The 18,995-nt window shown below is 36.5% G+C and overlaps 1 protein-coding gene across 11 annotated transcripts in view; it reads right to left on the reverse strand.

The window, feature by feature from the left end:
- ANKRD17 (ankyrin repeat domain 17) overlaps positions 1-18,995 on the reverse strand; it is a 182,866-nt gene that overhangs the window by 26,608 nt on the left and 137,263 nt on the right. For all 11 annotated transcript variants that reach the window (XM_054554050.2, XM_054554049.2, XM_054554044.2 and 8 more), the window contains 4 exons: positions 17,604-17,766; positions 14,794-14,889; positions 12,792-12,908; positions 1,440-1,611 (listed from right to left, as the gene is read on the reverse strand). In XM_054554050.2, the coding sequence (XP_054410025.1) occupies positions 1,440-1,611; positions 12,792-12,908; positions 14,794-14,889; positions 17,604-17,766 (548 nt within the window). The remainder of the gene's footprint in view (positions 1-1,439; positions 1,612-12,791; positions 12,909-14,793; positions 14,890-17,603; positions 17,767-18,995) is intronic.

An 18,995-nucleotide genomic window follows, 5' to 3' on the forward strand; every position in this document is an offset into this window, starting at 1 on the left:
AGTCCTCTTTATCCATAGTTTAACCAACACTAGATTGAAAGTATTCAAAAAACAAAACAATAAACAATACAAATTTAAAAAATACAGTATAACAACTATTTACATAGCATTTGCGTTATATTAGGTATTAGAGGTAATATAGAGATGATTTAAAGTATATGGGAGAATGTGCATAATTTTTATGCAAATATTACACCATGTTATGTAAAGACTTGAGTATCTGAATTTTGGTATCCGTGAGGGTCCTGGAAACCATCCCCTGTGGATATGAAGGGACAGGATTACTACACTTCCATCCCAAATAACCTTTTGATTACAACCTAGTTAAAAATAATTCCCTCATTTGAAGAAATCGATGATCTGGATTGTAGATGATATTATGAAATTACCATTTATAATACCTAAAATGGTATTATGATGACGTAAGCAAATGTCATTCTTGGGATGTGGGCTTAATTATTTATAGGTGGCCGGCACAGTGGCTCATGCCTGTAATCCCAGTACTTTGGGTGGCTGAGGCGATCACTTGAGATCAGGAGTTAGAGGCTAGCCTGGCCAACATGGCAAAACCCCATCTCTCCTAAAAATACAAAAATTAGGTGGACGTGGTGGCATGTGCCTGTAGTCCCAGCTACGTGGGAGGCTAAGGTGGAAGAATAGCTTGAACCCAGGAAACGGAGGTTGCAGTGAACCAAGAGCATGATACTGCACTCCAGTCTGGGCAACATAGCAAGACTCAGTCTCAAAAAAAAACAAAAAAGGGATTTACAGGTGCAATGTCAGGATGTCTGCAATTCTGCAATTTACTTTTAGATGGCTCAGAAAAAAATATGTAGAAGTACTTAATATGGTAAAATTTTAACAATTTTGTCAATCTAGGTGGAATGTATTCAGGTATTCATTTTATCATCTGTCAACTTGTCTGTAGTTTTGAAACTTTTCATAATAAAGTTAGGGAGGAATTCAGTCAACAAAAAAAAAGCATATATCTTTTCTTTTCTTTTTTTTTTTGATACAAGGTCTTGCTTTTGACAGAGCAAGGCTGGAGTGCAGTGGTGCCAGATCATGGCTCACTACAGTCTCAACCTCCCAGGCTGAAGTGATCCTCCCACCTTACCTCCCCATCCCCCCTATCCCCAGTAGCTAGCTGGGACTACAGGAGTATGCTACTGTGTCCAGCTAATTAAAATTTTTTTTTTCTTTTTTTGTAGAGACAGTCTCACTTTGTTGCCCAGGCTGGTCCTGAACTCTTAGACTCAAGTGACTCTCTCACCTTGACCTGCCACAAAATGCTGGGATTACGGGCGTGAGCCACTGTGCCTGGCCTATGTTAAGGGGTTAATAACTTAAAAGTATATTTTCAAGAGTGACTGATAATCAACTAAATATAATTTTAACTAGAATATAAAACAAATGGGATGGTTGTTAAGAGAAAATACCTTCAACTTTAAGCTTTTCTTTTTCTTGAGCAGCTTGAAGTTCAAAGTTCTCTTTATTTTTGGCTTCAATTTCTTCTAGTTTTCTTCTTTGTTCTTCCTTTTTCTTCCTTCTCTTCTCTTTTCTTTTTTCTCTTTTCGCAGCCAAAGCCAGCCTCCGACTTTCTTCCCTTAACTGTTAAAGATCAATAAAGCAGAAATATAATGTTGAAATTTACCCTGGAGAAGAAGTTGTCACATAATCATTTAATCATAAGGAAACCATATCATAAAATTCAAAGTCATCTAGTTCAGTTCATTGTTTTATCAAGATCATATTCAAACCATTCTAAAGAGAAAATATTTTTACAATATCAAGATCAAATTAACAATATAAGACTAATTTTAAAATGGGTAAATAATAAACAGATACATAGCTTTTAATCATTAAGGACATGTAAGTTGAACTGACAAAATACCATTTTTTGATCATTAATTTGGCGAAATTTAAAAAGGCATCAGATATCAGCACAAGTTTGAGAAACTGAATTCTCTCCTGTACTGCTGTGGGCATGAATATTTACATTTTAGAAAAAGTAATTTGAAAGCCTCCTAACAAAAATTACAAACTGCTTATCCCAACAACTTATTCTATAAAATGTCTATCTCTAGCGAAAAAACAAGGGTTCAACAGTTTTCTTTGCAAATTGATTGTAATGGCAATACATGGAAACAAGGTAAATCTATCAATGGGAAGGAATAAATTAACAGTATATATTCACAGAATACTAGATAGCCCCCGTAAGTATTATAAATATGTACTTGGGAAAATGCTCCCAGTTTACATGTTAGGAGAAAAAAAGGCACACTGAAGACTAATAATCACTTTTATGAGAGAAGAGAACCCTCTTTGTGCACTGATTTGTATAAATACAGAAAAAAAAACCATAAAAGTTATAAATAAAAGGGTAACAGACTACCTCTGGAGGGTGGAACAGGAGGAGGGATAGCAGAAAGATGGTGACTTTCAATTTTACTTTATATAACTATACATTGTTTCTATTTGTTAAAATGAGTACATTATTACTTTCATAGTCAAAAAACTAAATGTAGGTTTAAAAGTCCAAAAATATGTCTTAATAAACTATTTTAACAGTTAAATTTTCCTTCTTGGTTCATAAAGGTATGAAAATCATCTTCAAACTCTGTCTGCATGTCATCTAAAAGATGTTTTTTAAAAACTATTCTCCACCCATAATCTAGCATTCTGAATTATTTTATGTGTATTTTAAATATGTGTCAAAACAATGTCAGTTAAGGCATGGAGCCTACAACACGTAAAACCAGTCCTCACAAATTCATAAGCCAAACAATATTTAGTTTTCATTCAAAAAAGTCTGGCTTCATCTTTTAAGTGCTGTGCTTTTGCTAGATACTCTCTCTGCTGCCTTTCAAATTAACCCTCTCTGGTTCTTTTTTTTTTTTTTTAAGCCAAATTTAGCAGCTGGGGGTTGTATACCAACTTTAGTGACACTAACGTTAATAAGTTCTGATAACTCACGACAGTCAAACCAGCTCTCTGCTAGGTTCTTGAAAAGTTTGGCCCACCACCAGGTTTTTACACCCTGGGGTAATGCAACATACTTACCTTAGGCTAGGTGAGAGATAAGTCTTGTTCCTGAAAAGGGCAACAGTGAAGGAAAACCTGTATGTAGAATACCCATACTTTCTCCAGCAGATCGATTTTAGGAAAGAATGCATCTAAAAGCTAAAGATACAGAAACTGCCTGCATCGTAACCCTGGAAATTTCTGCTGGACTCCCAGAAAGCTCCAGTCTGAAGATCAGTAGAGGAGGAGCTTTTACCCCTGCTGAAGTGTTAGGAACAAAACAGTAACTGGTGACCTTTACTCCCTGGATCACCACAAGGGAGGAGTAATATCTGATTGGTGAGTTTGAAAGAAGAAACTGAGCATGTGTGACTCAGCTCATTTGAGCCTTGCTTATGTGTTTTCTCCACGTGGACCCCAGTGAAGGAGGGAGAAGTGTGGTTGTTCTGTCTAGCTTTGACTTTGTGGAACAGGTAAGTAAGTATAAGAGGGAGAGGAGAAGTGAAAGCAAAGGTGAAACGTGCACCAGAAAAACGTATTAGCAAAGCAGCTATGGCTACAAGTGTGTATTAAGTCTCTCTACTTCAGGATTAGGAATAACAAAATCAATATTTTATCTGTATCATATCTGTATAGACAGAAAAATCCTGGGAAAGGAATGGTTTGAGGGAGAATCAAAACAGCAAATGAAGTTTTAGAGTTTTGGCTCATCCATGATGGGTTGTTCATTTTGCTGGAATTTTGAACTTGTCTGGTAGCAGGAGCTAATTATGACTGCTATTTAAGCGGGAGGCGGGGGGGATTTGGGGGTAGAGAATTTTTTTAAAAAGATTAAGAGTTTTAATTCAGAAAGCGGGATTTCATTTAAGCCCATATGTCCTAGATGTTGATGGGGGTGGTAGGTTTGGGTAGGTCATAGGGTGTGGCTGGGTCTTAGATATGTAAATTTCTCAGGGCTGGCAGAGTCAGTCAGGGGTAGCCCTTTGGCAAGAGTAATATGAGTTTGGATTATCGAACTTCAGAGTTTAACCCTAAGAGGTAAGTATTTACTCGTTTCTAAATTTTGAAGTTTTAAAGCCGGCGTTTTGATAATCTGATATATTTTACTAACCCTCTGAATTCACTAAGAGTAGGTAGGGCACTAATTCAGAGGTCCTAGGGAAACTTTCTGGGGGGAGATACCAAGTTATGGCTACAAAATGACCCAACTTTACATGGCACGGAGTTCTAAAAGTAAGCAGAATTAGCAAGTGTGGATCAACAGATACAGGATTTAAGAGGCATCGTAAGTTTGCAGGCGGTAGCTGAAACTAACAAATGAGGTAACAAGAGGAAAAAGGTATAACTGTGTGTGTGTATACATACACACATATATCTACTATTTTACTATATATAATAAAATATATAGATATTATACATATATAGAGAGTTTATGTATATGTGTGTGACAGAGAGAATATCTAAGGGGTAAAGGAAGAACAAATGAGGCTTCTGAAAGGCATAATCAGAGGAAGACAAACAGGAGAAAGCAACTCCAATGGGAGAAGAAAGGCCAGATCAACACTGGTAAACCTCACAAAAGAGGTGGGCATCAATAAGAACTGAAAAGAGCTAAATGGATTTGGCGTGCTTTGTGAACTGAAAAGAAACAAAAAATAAAATTTAAAAAAAGAAGGATTTGTCAGTTAAGATGCCATTGGTTACCTCCACCACAGTTAGTTTATTGGAGAAGCAGGTCACATGGTTCGGAGCTAAGATTTAATTTAAAATAGTTAATAAGACATAGAGATTATTATAAGCATTAAAAGAAAGGCAAAATACTAAATTTGAGAAAAAGTTCCATTAGGATAGAGCTACTTTGATTGTACCTCTACCTTGACTGAAGCTGTAGGTAGTGGGTAGGAGTTAGCAAACAGTAGAAATTGAAGATAAAGGCATAGGGAGAGGTGCTAATAACTGATAGAAAATCCCAGACAGCATATGGAAAGAGTAAATAAACCATGAAGATTCAAATATGTCCAGAGGCATAAGAAAATAAAACTAAAAATTCAGTCTCACTTTCTATATTTTCTCTCACAAGCCTAAATCTCATTTTACTTCTTGGAGAACTGCTGTCATGTTTGCTAGTGTATGTGGGGGAGGTTAGAGGCTCTGAGAAAAAGGGTCAAGTTAGGCTGGAGAATGGCATGAACCTGGGAGACGGAGCTTGCAGGGAGCCGAGATCACGCCACTGCACTCCAGCCTGGGCGACAGAGCGAGACTCCATCTCAAAAAAAAAAAAAAACAAAATAAAAAAACCCAAAAAAACAAAAACAAAAAAAAACTTCAGTGTGGAATGGGAAAAGGCACTAGCCCAACTGATGATTTCTAATTGAGAGCTCAGGAAACAAAGTGACACTTGGGAGTTAGGCTTTATAAGATGAGAATTTAAGGACTTGGGGAGAGCCAGTCCAGACTAAACGAATACTGCAGATTTAGATATATGAAAGTGAATGGGATATGTGAGGAGTAGTGAACCATAGTGAAAGATGAGCCTGGAGAAATAAGAGAGAAGACCTGAATGTTTAGAATTTCCCATGCAATCAACGAAGAGGCACTGAGGGTTTCTGAGGAGAAAGTAAGGAATCCCACCTGTGTATTAAAAAAATACGTGGGCTGGGCACGGTGGCTCACGCCTGTGATCCCAGCACTTTGGGAGGCCAAGGTGGGCAGATCATGATGTCAAAAGATCAAGACCATTCTGGCCAACATGGTGAAACCCCATCTCTACTAAAATACAAATATTAGCTGGGTGTGGTGGTGTGCACCTGTAGTCCCAGCTACTCGGAAGACTGAGGCAGGAGAATCGCTTGAACCCAGGAGGTGGAGGTTGCAGTGAGTCGAGATTGCGCCATGGCCCTCCAGCCCGGCAACGGAGCGAGACTCCGTCTTTAAAAAAAAAAAAAAAAAAAAAAAGTGAAACTGGAAAAGTTACACCAGAGCAGAAAAGGAATACTGAAGACAAAAGATGAGAAGGACACAGATCCATATACAGGGAGACTTCTAAGAAGCCAAATGCAAAATTTTGGGTGAGAAGTGATCACTCAGAGAGGAAGTGGATGGAACAGAAGGCAGACACAGAGACTGCCAAAGCTAAATAAAAGGTGATGGTAGTGATGATGATAATAATAATGATGACAATGCTGATACAGCTAATATATAGAGGGTCTAATATGTGCCAGATACTGGTGTAAGTTAACTCACCAAGTTAATTCATTTACTGGATATAAAGAATGGGAGGCAAAAATAATTGAGAACCTAAAAGTAGCATCAAGATTTCATTTCTCAATAAAGAGTAGTAATGTCAACAGCAGAAAGAGATCAAGAAGTTTCAAAGGAAGGTAGGGGAAAGATTCAACAAAAATTTTCTGGTAACTTGCTATGTGCTATGCACGGTTCTAGTTTCATCAGTAAACCAGATAAAACATCCCTGTCTTCAAGTTTACATTTAGTTGGTTAGGGGAGGGTGGATACAGATAAATAGAATGCATACATTACAGTTTGTTAAAAGGTGATAAGTGCAATGTAAAAAAGGGGAAAAGAGTAGCGAGATGAAAAATGTGTGTATGGAGACAAATGGGGGGTTTTGATTTTTAAATAGGGTAATCGGTGTACCCCTCATGAGATGAAGTTAAGTGAACACCTAAAGGACATACAATATTTCAGCCAAAGAGAAGAGCCAGTACAAAAGCTCTAAGTTAGAACTGGACCCAGTATATTCAAGTAAGCTAGCGTGGCTAAGAACAGTAGAAAATGAGTTTCAGGGAACAGTATCAGGAGGCTTGATCACCTAAGGCCTTGCAGAGCATTTTAAAGACTGTCTTTTACTGAGAGGGAAATGGAAAGTTATTGTCGGGCTCTGAATAGAAGTATGATATGATTTGATTTAGATAATTGAAGAGGATCAGAGTGCTACATAAACTACAAGCAATGATGGAATCAGGGAGACCAGTTAAATGACTAATGCAGGTATGAGATTAAATTAATTGTTTGAACCATGGTGAGAAGTGATTAAGATTATATATCTATATTTTGAGAGAAGGTCTCACACTGTTGCCTAAGCTGGAGTACAGTAGCACAATCACAGCTCACCGCAGTGACCTCCCCAGGCTCAGGTGATCCTCCCACCTCCGCCTTCTGAGTAGCTAATTTTCAGGCAAAGGTAACGAGATTTTTCAACGCAATGGAGTATGGAGAGAAATTAAGGATGACTTCAAGGTTTCTGGCCTGAGCAGTAAGAGTTGTGGGTTTGGGGTGGGCAAAGATCAGGAGTTCATATTTGGACACATCAAGTGTGAGATGTCTAATTAGGTATTCAAATGGACATGTTGAATAGCTAGCTGAATACATAAGACTGAAGTTTAGCAAAGAAGTCTGGGCTAGAGATACACATTTGGGATCAACTGATGTACATTTAAAGTTAGGGGGCAGGATAAGACCACCAATGGATAAAGAAGACCATGTAACAAGTCAAAAGGCTTTTCGCTAAAAGGGAGGGGAGAAGAGGAGGAACCAGCAAGAGGACACAGGAATATCCAGACAGGTAGGAGGAAAAAAAGAGCCTGTAGTGACATGAAAGCCAAGTGAAGAGAGTATATGAAATGTTTTAGTTCAGTAAGATAAAGATGGAGAGGAGAAGTAACCATTGGATTTAGCTACATGAAAGTCACTGGAAACCACAAAAGCATAATTTTAGTGAGCTGTGGGAGTTGAGAGCCAGCCTGTCAGGAACAGATTCAGGATAATGGAAGAAAAAATGGAGGTGACTAAAAGCGGCGGTTCAGGGATCTTTACCGCAAAGGGAAGCAGAGAAATGGGTCTGCAGCTAAAAGGTTGAGGCAAGAGGGTTGAAGTCAAAAGGTTTTGTGTGTTTAAAATTGGAGAAATAAGTGTGTATGCTGATGAGAATGATTCAAGAGAGAGAAAAAAATAGGAGAAAGAAAAGGAATTGCTACGGACAGTGCTGTTGAGAAGGAGAAACCATATAGGATCTGGTACACAATGAAGGGACTGGTTACCAAAAGTTTATCTAGGCAAGGCACAGTGGCTCACGCCTGTTATTAACCAGCACTTGGGGAGGCCAAGACAGGCAGATTGCCTGAGGTCAGGAGTTCGAGACCAGCCTGGCTAACATGGTGAAACCCCATCTCTACCAAAAATACAAAAATTAGTAGGGCATGGTAGCCCATGCCTGTAATCCCAGCTACTTGGGAGGGTGAAGCAGAAGGATCACTTCAACCTGTGAGGTGGAGGTTACAGTGAGCTGAGATCGCGCCACTGCTCTCCAGCATGGGTGACAGAGTGAGGCTCTGCCTCAAAAAATAAAAATAAAAATAAAATTAAAAAAAAAAAGATTATCTAGTCACTGGTAGGAAGTATATAAGTCTTTGGAAGTTTTCTTCTGATGCTTCCGTTTTCTCATTAAAGGTAAAGAAGAGGAGGTGCAGGTATTGGTGGGCAGATAGATGGTGTAGGTAAAGTCTTTGCAAGTTTTCTTCTGATGGTTCAATTTTCTCAGGATGCAAGGTCACCTACTGAAGGTGAAAGAGAGGTGGTGCTGGAGTTCCTAGGATAAGGGAGAAAGTAAGAAACAGTGGACTAGATGAATGGAAGACTAAATTAAACTAAGGAAATGCAGCATTTTAACTACTGGTCAGCATTAAACGGCTAGGGAAATCTAGTAAAGCTACTGGTCAGCATAAAAGGGTTCGCTGTCACACATTTCAAGTAAAATTAGTCATAAAGATTGTTTTTTCTCGACACATTTAGTTACTGAGGTTCATGTGAGAAGAAGAAAGAAAGGAGTAAGGAACAATGAAAGGGTAGTATGACATAAATGGTTCTTACCATTTATTGGTCGGTGGTGTTGGCAGGATTATTAAAAGTAGAATTCTAGAGGGAGTAAAGTTGAAAAGATAGAAAGCAATAATCAGAGAATGAAATGTGTGAAACCGAGAATGGGATAGGTTGTGTTTGAAAAATACACTATTACCTAGCTCCCTAAAAGTTTACCAAAAAAAAAAAAAAAAAAAGGTAGAGGAAAAAAAACTAAAATGAAGTGAAGGGGGTGAAATAATTATATCAAAAATGTAAGTTTAAAATATCTGCTAGGGATTCTAACAGCCAAGAACATAACTTAATTGTTAATGTTCTGAGAGCAAGCAATTAACTGTTAAGAAGATTCCATAACTTGACCAGATGGAACTACTCCAGAGCAGGGACTCTTCCACTTAGTAAATGCTCAATAAATAAATGTTTACTTAATAAGTATTTAAAAATCTGGTGGCCTTAATATAATGGCCACTGATCTCTTTCTTTTGTAGAGACTGGGTCTCACTACATTGGCCAGGCCGGATTTGAACTCCTGGGCTCAGCCTCCCGAGTAGCTGGGACTACAAGCATGTACCACCATGCCCAGTTTTCTGCAGCAGTTTTTATAAACCAAATTTTCCAAATTAGAAAGACTGACCAAAGAAGCACTTTTATACAAGGAATAACTTATGTATGGAGAATCTCAACTCAGACCAGTCAAGACCAACTCCAGCGATGAAGCCAGAATGTAGTATGTCTCAAAAGGCTAAAGAAGTACATTTTCCCAGATGTAAATTATAATTAAAAAATAGTGAGCCAAACTCTAATATCCCAATCTGATAACCTTTCAAATAAAAATATGGGCTGTAGTTCAGGAAAAAAGTGGCTTCTCTATAATTTAAAATTTTATGTATGTTCCACGTTCACTCAAAACTATACATAAAAGTATATAATGCATGTGCAGGAATCAATTTAGATAGAATTAATTAATGATTAAGAATTCTTCATTACCTTTCGGTTTTAATATTATGGAAAAATATACAGTGATATTTAAAAGAAGCTTCTCTTGACTTCTCTTAAAACTAAGGCTCTTGAAAGTATAAACATTAAGGTTAAATAATGCTGGCAAGAATACAAGGAAATGACAATGGTGTATTGCTGATGGTACTAGGAAAGTATTCTGCAAGAATCTACTAAATTAAAAATACAGTAGTGCCCCCTTATCCATGATGAATAAATACATTCCAAGATCCCTGGTAGATGCCTGAAACCTTGGATAGTACTGGACCCTGTATATATACGTTTTTTCATAGAAACCCAAGATAAAATTTAATTTATAAATTAGGCACAATGAAAGATAAGCAACAATAACAATAAAATAGAACCATTATAACAATATGCCAGTAACACTACTCTTGTACTTTGGGGCCATTATTAAGTAAAATTAGGGTTTCTTGAACACAAGCACTGTGATACCTCAACAGTTAATCTGATAACTGAGGGATACTAAGTGGATACACCATACAAAAGGAGGATTCATGTCCCAGGTGGGACAGAAAAGGACGGCGCAAAATTTCATCACACTACTCAGAACGGCATGCAACATGAAACTTATGAATTGTTTATTTCTGGAATTTTCCATTTAATATTTTCAGACCATAGGGAAAGCAAAACCACAAATAAAGGGACTACTATATGTTGACCCACATGAAGGAACTTATTTCATAAAAATAAAAGGAGCAAAATATTTAAAAAATATGTATAAGGGTGTTTATTACAATATTATTTGTCGTGACAAAAAACTGGAAACAAACTTATTATGGACTATTCTGCAGTTATTTAAAATCACTATCAAATGACAATATCCATCAGTTACTAAGAGAGGGGAAAGCAAGTATTAGAGTAATATGTTTGCATGATTCTGTTTTTTAAAAATGTATACCATCACAATAAGTGTGAACATTTATTCATTCAACAAATATTTATTGAGTGCCTATTATATGCCAGACACTATTTTATGTTCTAGTGGTAGAGAGAGACAAACAATATAATTAAGTATTTTGAATGAATACAATATTTAGAATGTTGAAAAGTGAAAAATAAAGCAGAGAAGAGCAGAAAAGTGCTTGTGAAGAGCAAACTAAAACATGAGGACATCTAAGGGACATTCATGGAAGATGCTGCTGATAGCACAAACAAAAAGAGGATGGTCAGTATGGATAGAACAAGGTGACTAAGAGAAAGAGTAATAAAAAACAAGGCCAGAGAAGTATAAGAAGTGGTGTGGGTACGCAGATCATTGCAGGGTCTTAAAAGGCCTTACAGATAATTGCAGAAGTAAAGATTTTAAAACAACCATTATCACATTTCTAATTTCAGTTATCTTAAGATGATGGCAGCTGTTCTTGTCTTTGTCTGTTTCATAGTTTGAGCACACTGTTATAATAAAAAAACAAAAATTTAAAGAATCAAATATATATTCTATCACACAACTTGGCTCAATTATACTGCCTTGTATTTAGCAGGCATTAAATAAATGTTAGGTAGTGAATATAAAAACAGGTCAAGTAATAGTTATAGTGGTCATTATATCTCTTAATGCACTCATATTCTTTTAACATTTTTAAATGGCCAAAACAGCTACTTTTAATTTGCTCAGAATATAAACCACAAATTTTTAAAAATGAAGAGCTTCCAAAATAAAATATATTTTTTCAGAAAATAGTATTTTCAAATTTAAATTAGAATAAAGTACTTCAAATGATTCATATTAATGTAGGATAAAATGTAGAGCTTAATAAAGAAAGCAAGTATAGTAAAAAAGAATGTAGCTAACAAGTCAAAAAACACATATGCATAATTATCACTGCATCTCCTTTATAAATTTAAACAGTAGATGTTAAATTTTATAGCATTTTGACCTTTTTAAAAAATTTTAATTTATTTTTTGAGATGGAGTCTCACTCTGTTGCCCAGGCTGGAGTGCAGTGGCGTGATCTTGGCTCACTGCAACCTCCGCCTCCCAGGTTCAAGTGATTCTCCTGCCTCAGCCTCCAGAGTAGATGGGATTACAGGCATGCACCACCACGTCCGGCTAATTTTCGTATTTTTGGTAGAGACGGCATTTTGCCATGTTGGCCAGGCTGGTCTCAAGCTCCTGACCTCAGGTGATGTGCCCGCCTCGGCCTCCCAAAGTGCTGGGAATACAGGCATGAGCTACTGCGCCCAGCCACTGACCTTTTTATAAAAGATGAGATATGGCAGTTCCATAATATTCAATGCCAAACCAATTATTTTCCTATGATTACTATTCTATTAAGTTCTAGAGTACAGAATTATAGGGGAAAATGTGGCAGAAAAGGGAAGTGAAGAAGCTATAAGACTGTCCAAACTATATGCTGTTTTGGTGTATTTTACTCCCCATGGCAATAGATGGGAATGATGTTGTAGTCTGCCTGAAAGAGAAAAGTACAAGAGAAGTCACCCATTCAAAAAGTGTACTCATTTGACATTCCAAGATTTGTATTTCGCTAGTTGGTTATGCCTTGGTAGTGCATTTGGTACTTGTGATAAACCTGTTGGCAATAAATTACAAGGTCTAAGATCAAAAAACAACAGATGTGGTTGAGGATTAAGAGATCATTAGCTGAGATAAGACTAAAATCCAGAACTAGAAGCTAAGTTTTCTGACTTCCAGATCAATGCAATTCCTATAACAAAACTTTGTTAGTTACAAAGAAGCTTTTAATGATGTTCAATGTACTCATAAATCTCTTCACGATTTGAGCCAAATGTAGAAAGAAACCATGTACATAATTTAAAGCAAACAAAACAAAAAAAAACGGATTACAAATCAAAAGAAGAGAAAACAAGATGGAAAAAAGTGGGTAGTTTTCATGTGTAAAGATTATTTTTACCTTTTCCAAGTCTAACTCCTCTAACAAAATGCTGGCGTTTTTGTTTGCTTCAGCAGCCTGTCTATCTTTGGCTTGTACTATTGACTCCATACAAAGATGACACTTCTTCAGCATCTCCTATAATGAAAAATTAAGATTTTTCCAGGCTCACAGAACAATTCTCACTTAGAGAAATTCCTAAAAACATGAAGATCTTTAGTAAGGTACTCAAACCTAAGCAATAAAGATCCATGAAAGGGGGAAAAAGGCGTGCAAATAAAAACATAATTGACATGGTATATTTAGGAATATATATATACAAATAAAGAATCAAAGAGTAGCTTTTGCTTTTCTTCAAAATAATATCCATTTAGCAGGCACTTTAGAAACTAAAATCATTTATCCTCTAATTTAAATATAAGAAATTGTACAGCAAACAGAACTACAATAATTTATGTTGGCTGGTTAACAGGCTAAAGGAAATAGTCAATGTCAACAAAGAAAACAAATGCGAAAATTTTTCAAGAAATGTCCTCAAATATTTAAGCTTTGATGCTCCAATTTTGTGTACAAGAATCATTTATAAAGGAATCAGATACACGTACTTACATAATTTTCTCAGTGATTTCATTCTCAAGTCACCCTTTAGGACAGCGAAACACTACTTCCTTATTTTTATAAAATTTTTATTTATTTAATTTTAGAGATAGGGGCTTGCCATGTTGCCCAGGCTTAAATGCAGTGGCTATTAACAGGCACAATCATAGTACACTGTACCCTTTAACTCCTGGGCTCAAGCAATCCTCTCACCTCAGCCTCCCAAGTACATGAGACTAATGTGTACCTGAGACCACAGCCGTGTGCCACTGAACCAGTCTTATTCTTAGTATTATTAAATATAATTTATTTTTAATCTCCCCCTCTGCCCCTAAAAACCTGTGATATATAGGAATGTTAATTGTCTTGGACAAGTCTAGAGCTAGGAAAGACAGTGATCTAGCTAGTTTAAATTAAAACTTACAGGGAAAAGCTGTTCACTATCATGTAATAGCAACTGTGTAAATGTAATAAGAAGACATTTTTAAGATTTGTTGTCCTCTTTGGTTTTCAGAGGCATGTGTTAGGATCTCATTCAAGTGTTAGTGTAAACTCCAAATCAAAATGTATGTCTCCAGGAGAAGGTCTCAGTTCGGATCTCCAATAGGATTCAATTTTATCTTCCATAAAATTTCCTGCAAAATTCCTAGCCAATTCATTCTAAAACTTAGTTAAAGCTAAAAGTTAGTTACCCTAACTTTTACATCACGCTCAAGACTTCTTGCTCATGATTAAAAGTAGTATATTCATTTTACTAGGAAATAAAAATCTACTGGACTCATTACTTTCTCAATATAGGTATCAGTCTGGATAAACACACATATACAGAGGACAGCCCTAATGAATAATAACATGTTGCTTTGAATTACTTAGTGTTCACATAAAAATTAAATTAGCTCAAGAATTTTTTTATTTTTATTTTATTTTTTGAGACAAGAGTCTTGCTTTGATGCCCAGGCTGGAGTACAACGCAATCTCCACCTTCCAGGTTCAAGCGATTTTCGTGCCTCAGCCTTCCAAGTAGCTGGGATTATAGGCACATGCCAACATGCCAGGCTAATTTTTGTATTTTTGTAGAGATGGGGTCTCCCCATGTTGCCCAAACTGGTCTTGAACTCCTGGGCTCATGCAATCCACCTGCCTCGGCCTCCCAAACTGTTGGGATTACAAGGGTGAGCCACTGCACCTGGCCTCAAGTATTATTTTTAAAGATAAGGTAATCCTATAGCAGAGGATGTTTTATTGATTCATTAGGTAAGTAAATAATCTGCAAGAATCTCTTAAGTCGCATACTTCATTCCCAAATACTAGATAAATGAAAATGGCTACATATTACACTTTACTACTCAAACTAGGAATTTTTCTTAGAATGGAAGATATGTTAACCGAATAGAGTCCCTTGCTCATATAGTGAACAACGTATTACCTTATCAGTGATGGTTGCTATGTATCTCATACATTCAGAATCTGATGGAAACTGATTGACTTCTTTGACTAAGTAGCGCACCACCTTCACATGACCCTAAAAAATAGATATCAATGTCAGATTGAAAACAGACTCTAACAATTCAGTAAATCTATGCCTGAACTAACTTTAACAATTAAGATTAGTGGCACAAAGTAAAGACTAAATTGCATATTTACACTATAAATGAAAAAGAGACAGGCTTTGGTTCCCGTGAGTTAAATCCACATTGATCATTCCCATCCTACCCTCCAAAAAAAGTACATAATAATAAGAGCTAAAATTCTAAACAACTCTGAATAAAAAAAACAATAATCCCAAAATCAAATACAAAGAGTAGGGGATATGTCTGAAGGGTGGTGGGGGGTGGATTCTTATTTTTTTCTTTGCTAACTCCCTAAATATGAGAGTCTAGTTTCAATTCTAAGGATTAAAAGAGCAAAAATAATAATTTTGTTTTTTCATTCCTTCAGATAAAAAACAAATGTATAATACTGTCCTAGGTAGTGTGAAAGAATATATACTTTCATGAAGAATAAGCTATGATTATTCACTGCAACACAAGTCAGTATCTAAGTTCAAAATCTTTAGACTTGCCCTTTCCTACTTCTTAAAAGCCATTCCCACTTTGTCTAGCCCATACTGTTGCTTTCTGACACAACATCTGAAGTTAGCCAGTCGGGATAAACTGCTGTTAATCTTTAGTATATTTTCTCTATTGCCTCTATCTCTTCCTTTTAGACTGCATGTTTCTAAACTTTTCTCTAAATGAATAGCTCAAATGCCACTTGCATCATTCCCTAAGGATCCCTCTAATACTTCTACAGTGTTTAAACTATTTATATGGGACAACTCAAACAGTTACCTAACTTTGGGTATGGATCTTACCTTTCCATATTGCACCCTATATAACATAGTATATGTTATATATACATATACTATGTTGCACCCTATATAATATAGTACTCTAGCCCACAGTTGCACATGTTAGGTACTCAAGAAATAATGGAACGAATACATAAGAGTATAAAAGATAAGCACTGCCCATCTGAAGTCAATAAGTCTATTTGGAAAGATATATGCATGTTAGATACTAGAGTAATAACTAATAAAAATAATAACTCTAATAATTAGAGTAATAACATGTAAAAATATGTATTTCTCCAAATGAATGATAAAGACTGTCAAACTTGTACAACCTCTAAAGATTAGAGATCTCAGTGTGAACTCAAATAGAATGAAGAGTTTGGTAGAAGGAGAGACTTCAACTATAACTAAAGAACGAGTAACTTTGGAAAAATGAAGAAAGACATGGGTATTCTATGAGATGAGAACAAAGGTGATGTGAGAGATAGGAACAAGGAAAAGACCAAGCAAGAAGGTTAATTCTCCACATTAAGGATTCTAATGGGAGACAAGATCTACAAGCACTAAATTGTGGTGTCTGTGAATACCAAACTAAGACTGGATTTCAAATGATTTCAGAAAATGGGGAGACACAGAAAGGTTCTTGAAGAGGTTCTCTAATACAGCAGAGTGGTTAGAAAGATTAACTTGATAATGATATGCTAGCTTGCTTGGAGAAGAGGCAGCTAGCCAGTGAGAAGGAATAAGTTGGATTGCTGAGAAACAAAAACATAGAGAGTCAAAAATACAGAGTCACTGGTAGTCCAGATTATCTAGGGAAGAGACAGAATAAAGAACAGCAGTCAGAGACAATAATAAGAGAAAAAGGAAGAGATAGCTTATTGCGGTTTATTTAATAAAAATTTTCAACATTTTGGCATCTACAGGGAATTTTATCTACATGTCTCCAAATGACAAAACTCAAAATTATAATCCCTGTAACAGTAATCTGATATTCCCAATAACCAACTAAAGCTGTATTTAAGAGATCAATGGATTATCAAACAAACCATTAAATCAAATTACTTACACACAGCTCTGTGCTATGTACAGAAAGAGAAAGTTTGTTTCACTTTCACAGAATTCGTACCTTTACCTTTAAATGTAATATACTTGAAACTTAGTAGTTTAAAATGCTGGTAGTGGCATTTTCATTATTTAATTCATTTTTTTTCCTAGTAAAGTCAATAATTGAAATGAAAACAAGTTTTTTTTGAGATAGGGTTGTACTCTGTCACCCGGGCTGGAGTGAGGTGGTGCAATCTCAGCTCACTGCAACCTCTGCCTCTCAGGCTCAAGCCATCCTCCTATCTCAGCCTCCTGAGTAGGTGGGACTATAAGCACATGTCACCACGCTCGGCTAATTTTTATAATTTTTGTAGAGGCAGGGCTTCGCTACATCTGCCTGCCTTGGCCTCCCAAAGTGCTGAGATTACAGGCATGAGCCACTGTGCCTGGCACAAAACCCCCCCAAAATAACCAGTTTAAGTGATATTTTTCTCTGCAGTGGTAATACAAGAAAATACACTCACTAAGAGTAACTAACTGGAGGTACTTACTTAAGTATCTTAACTGGATTTACACTTTGTAAAGATTAAGACTGCAACTAGATTTTGAAAACATTACTTAGAACAGCTTTTTAAAAGTTTACTTAGCTCTGATGTCCAATAAGGTTAAAATTAATGGCTTTTCTGCAAAACCTGTATATATCTACATTTAATGTTGCCATAAGAGTAATTATTTGCATATTATTGCTTTCATCACGGCTGCAAAAGCACAAAATGAGTCTTTAGTGATTACTAAGCCATGTACTTCCTAGTGTAAGTAAAAAAACATCCAGGTAAATGAGGATGAAAGACTTATACCTTTCTAAATGCTGCCATAAGAGGAGTTATCTTGCGGTTATCTGCTGCATCCACATCTGCACCTGCTTGCACCAGTAACTGAACCACATCGAGGTGTCCACCATTTGCTGCTAGCCACAATGGAGTGTTCCCCTTCTTGTTACGTACATCAATATGAGCTCCCCTAAAAACCAATGACACAGATAGCATTGTCTTTTTTTTTTTTTTTTTTTTTGATACAGGGTCTTGCTCTGTCACACAGGCTGGAGTGCAGTGGTGAGATCATGGCTCACTGCAGCTTCCACCTCCAGGGGTCATATGATTCTCCTACCTCAGCCTCCAGAGTAGCTGGGACTACGGCCCATGCCACCATGCTCAGCTAATTTTTAAATTTCTTGTGGAGATGGAGTCTTCCTATGTTACCCAGGATGGTCTCGAACTCCTGGGCTCAAGTAATCCTCCTGCCTCAACCTCTCAAAGTGCTGGAATTATAGGCATTGTCACCACACCTAGCCTAGCATTGTCTTAAATAGAATGAAATGACACAGTAACAAAAATCAACTATCAACATGTGAAAATATTCTGTAAAGATAAAAATTGTTTTCAATATTCAAAGATGTAAATATGACTTGCTCTCAGAATTATACTACACAAACAATATCCTATGAGGCAACTATAACTGTTTCAGATTGTTTGTATTCATATACAGTTTGACCAACCCTAATCTGAAATCCAATATCTGAAGTCTGAAATGCTCCAATGAGCATTTCCTTTGAGTGTCATAACAGGGCTCAAAAAGTTCCGTATTTTGGAGTTTTTCCAATTAGGGATACTCAATCTGTTTTTGTAGTTACGTTAAAGATAACATGCAGGTTTAGCATTCATTCAGTGGGCATGATGTAGATGGGAAGACCCATGGTTAGTAAGAGTTAACAGCAGTTACTGCCAAATACTACTGCTTAGAATACCATGCAAAGGTCTTTGAGAGTGCAGGAAAACAAGTTAAACAGACAAGCATCTTTGGAAAACTAGCAGGCAACTTCTACATGACTGAAAGTAGAAAGTACCCTGGATCCTGTCTGTTTATCTTAAATAGTCCCATAATCACACCTAAAAGCCTTAATTACTGTGAAGAACAAGAAAATGCACAATGAAGCCTTAGATCACTGCCAGACTTTTAAGACTTGTGTGTGGGGGATGTAAGTATGTCTGATAACAGATGGATGTTCAAATAGCTTGTTATTATAGACGTTAAAAGTAATATAGACAAGAATGAAAGAAAAACATTTTTAGGTTACACAGAAACAAATCAGACAATGTAGCATAGCTCTGGAGGGTTGGAAAACAATGGGTAGGTTTGGGGAAAAAAGCACTTGTTTATAAAAGAAGAAATAATCACATTTGATTTTTTAA

Source organism: Pongo abelii, chromosome 3, assembly GCF_028885655.2.
Source record: "Pongo abelii isolate AG06213 chromosome 3, NHGRI_mPonAbe1-v2.0_pri, whole genome shotgun sequence".
Classification (NCBI taxonomy): domain Eukaryota; kingdom Metazoa; phylum Chordata; class Mammalia; order Primates; family Hominidae; genus Pongo; species Pongo abelii.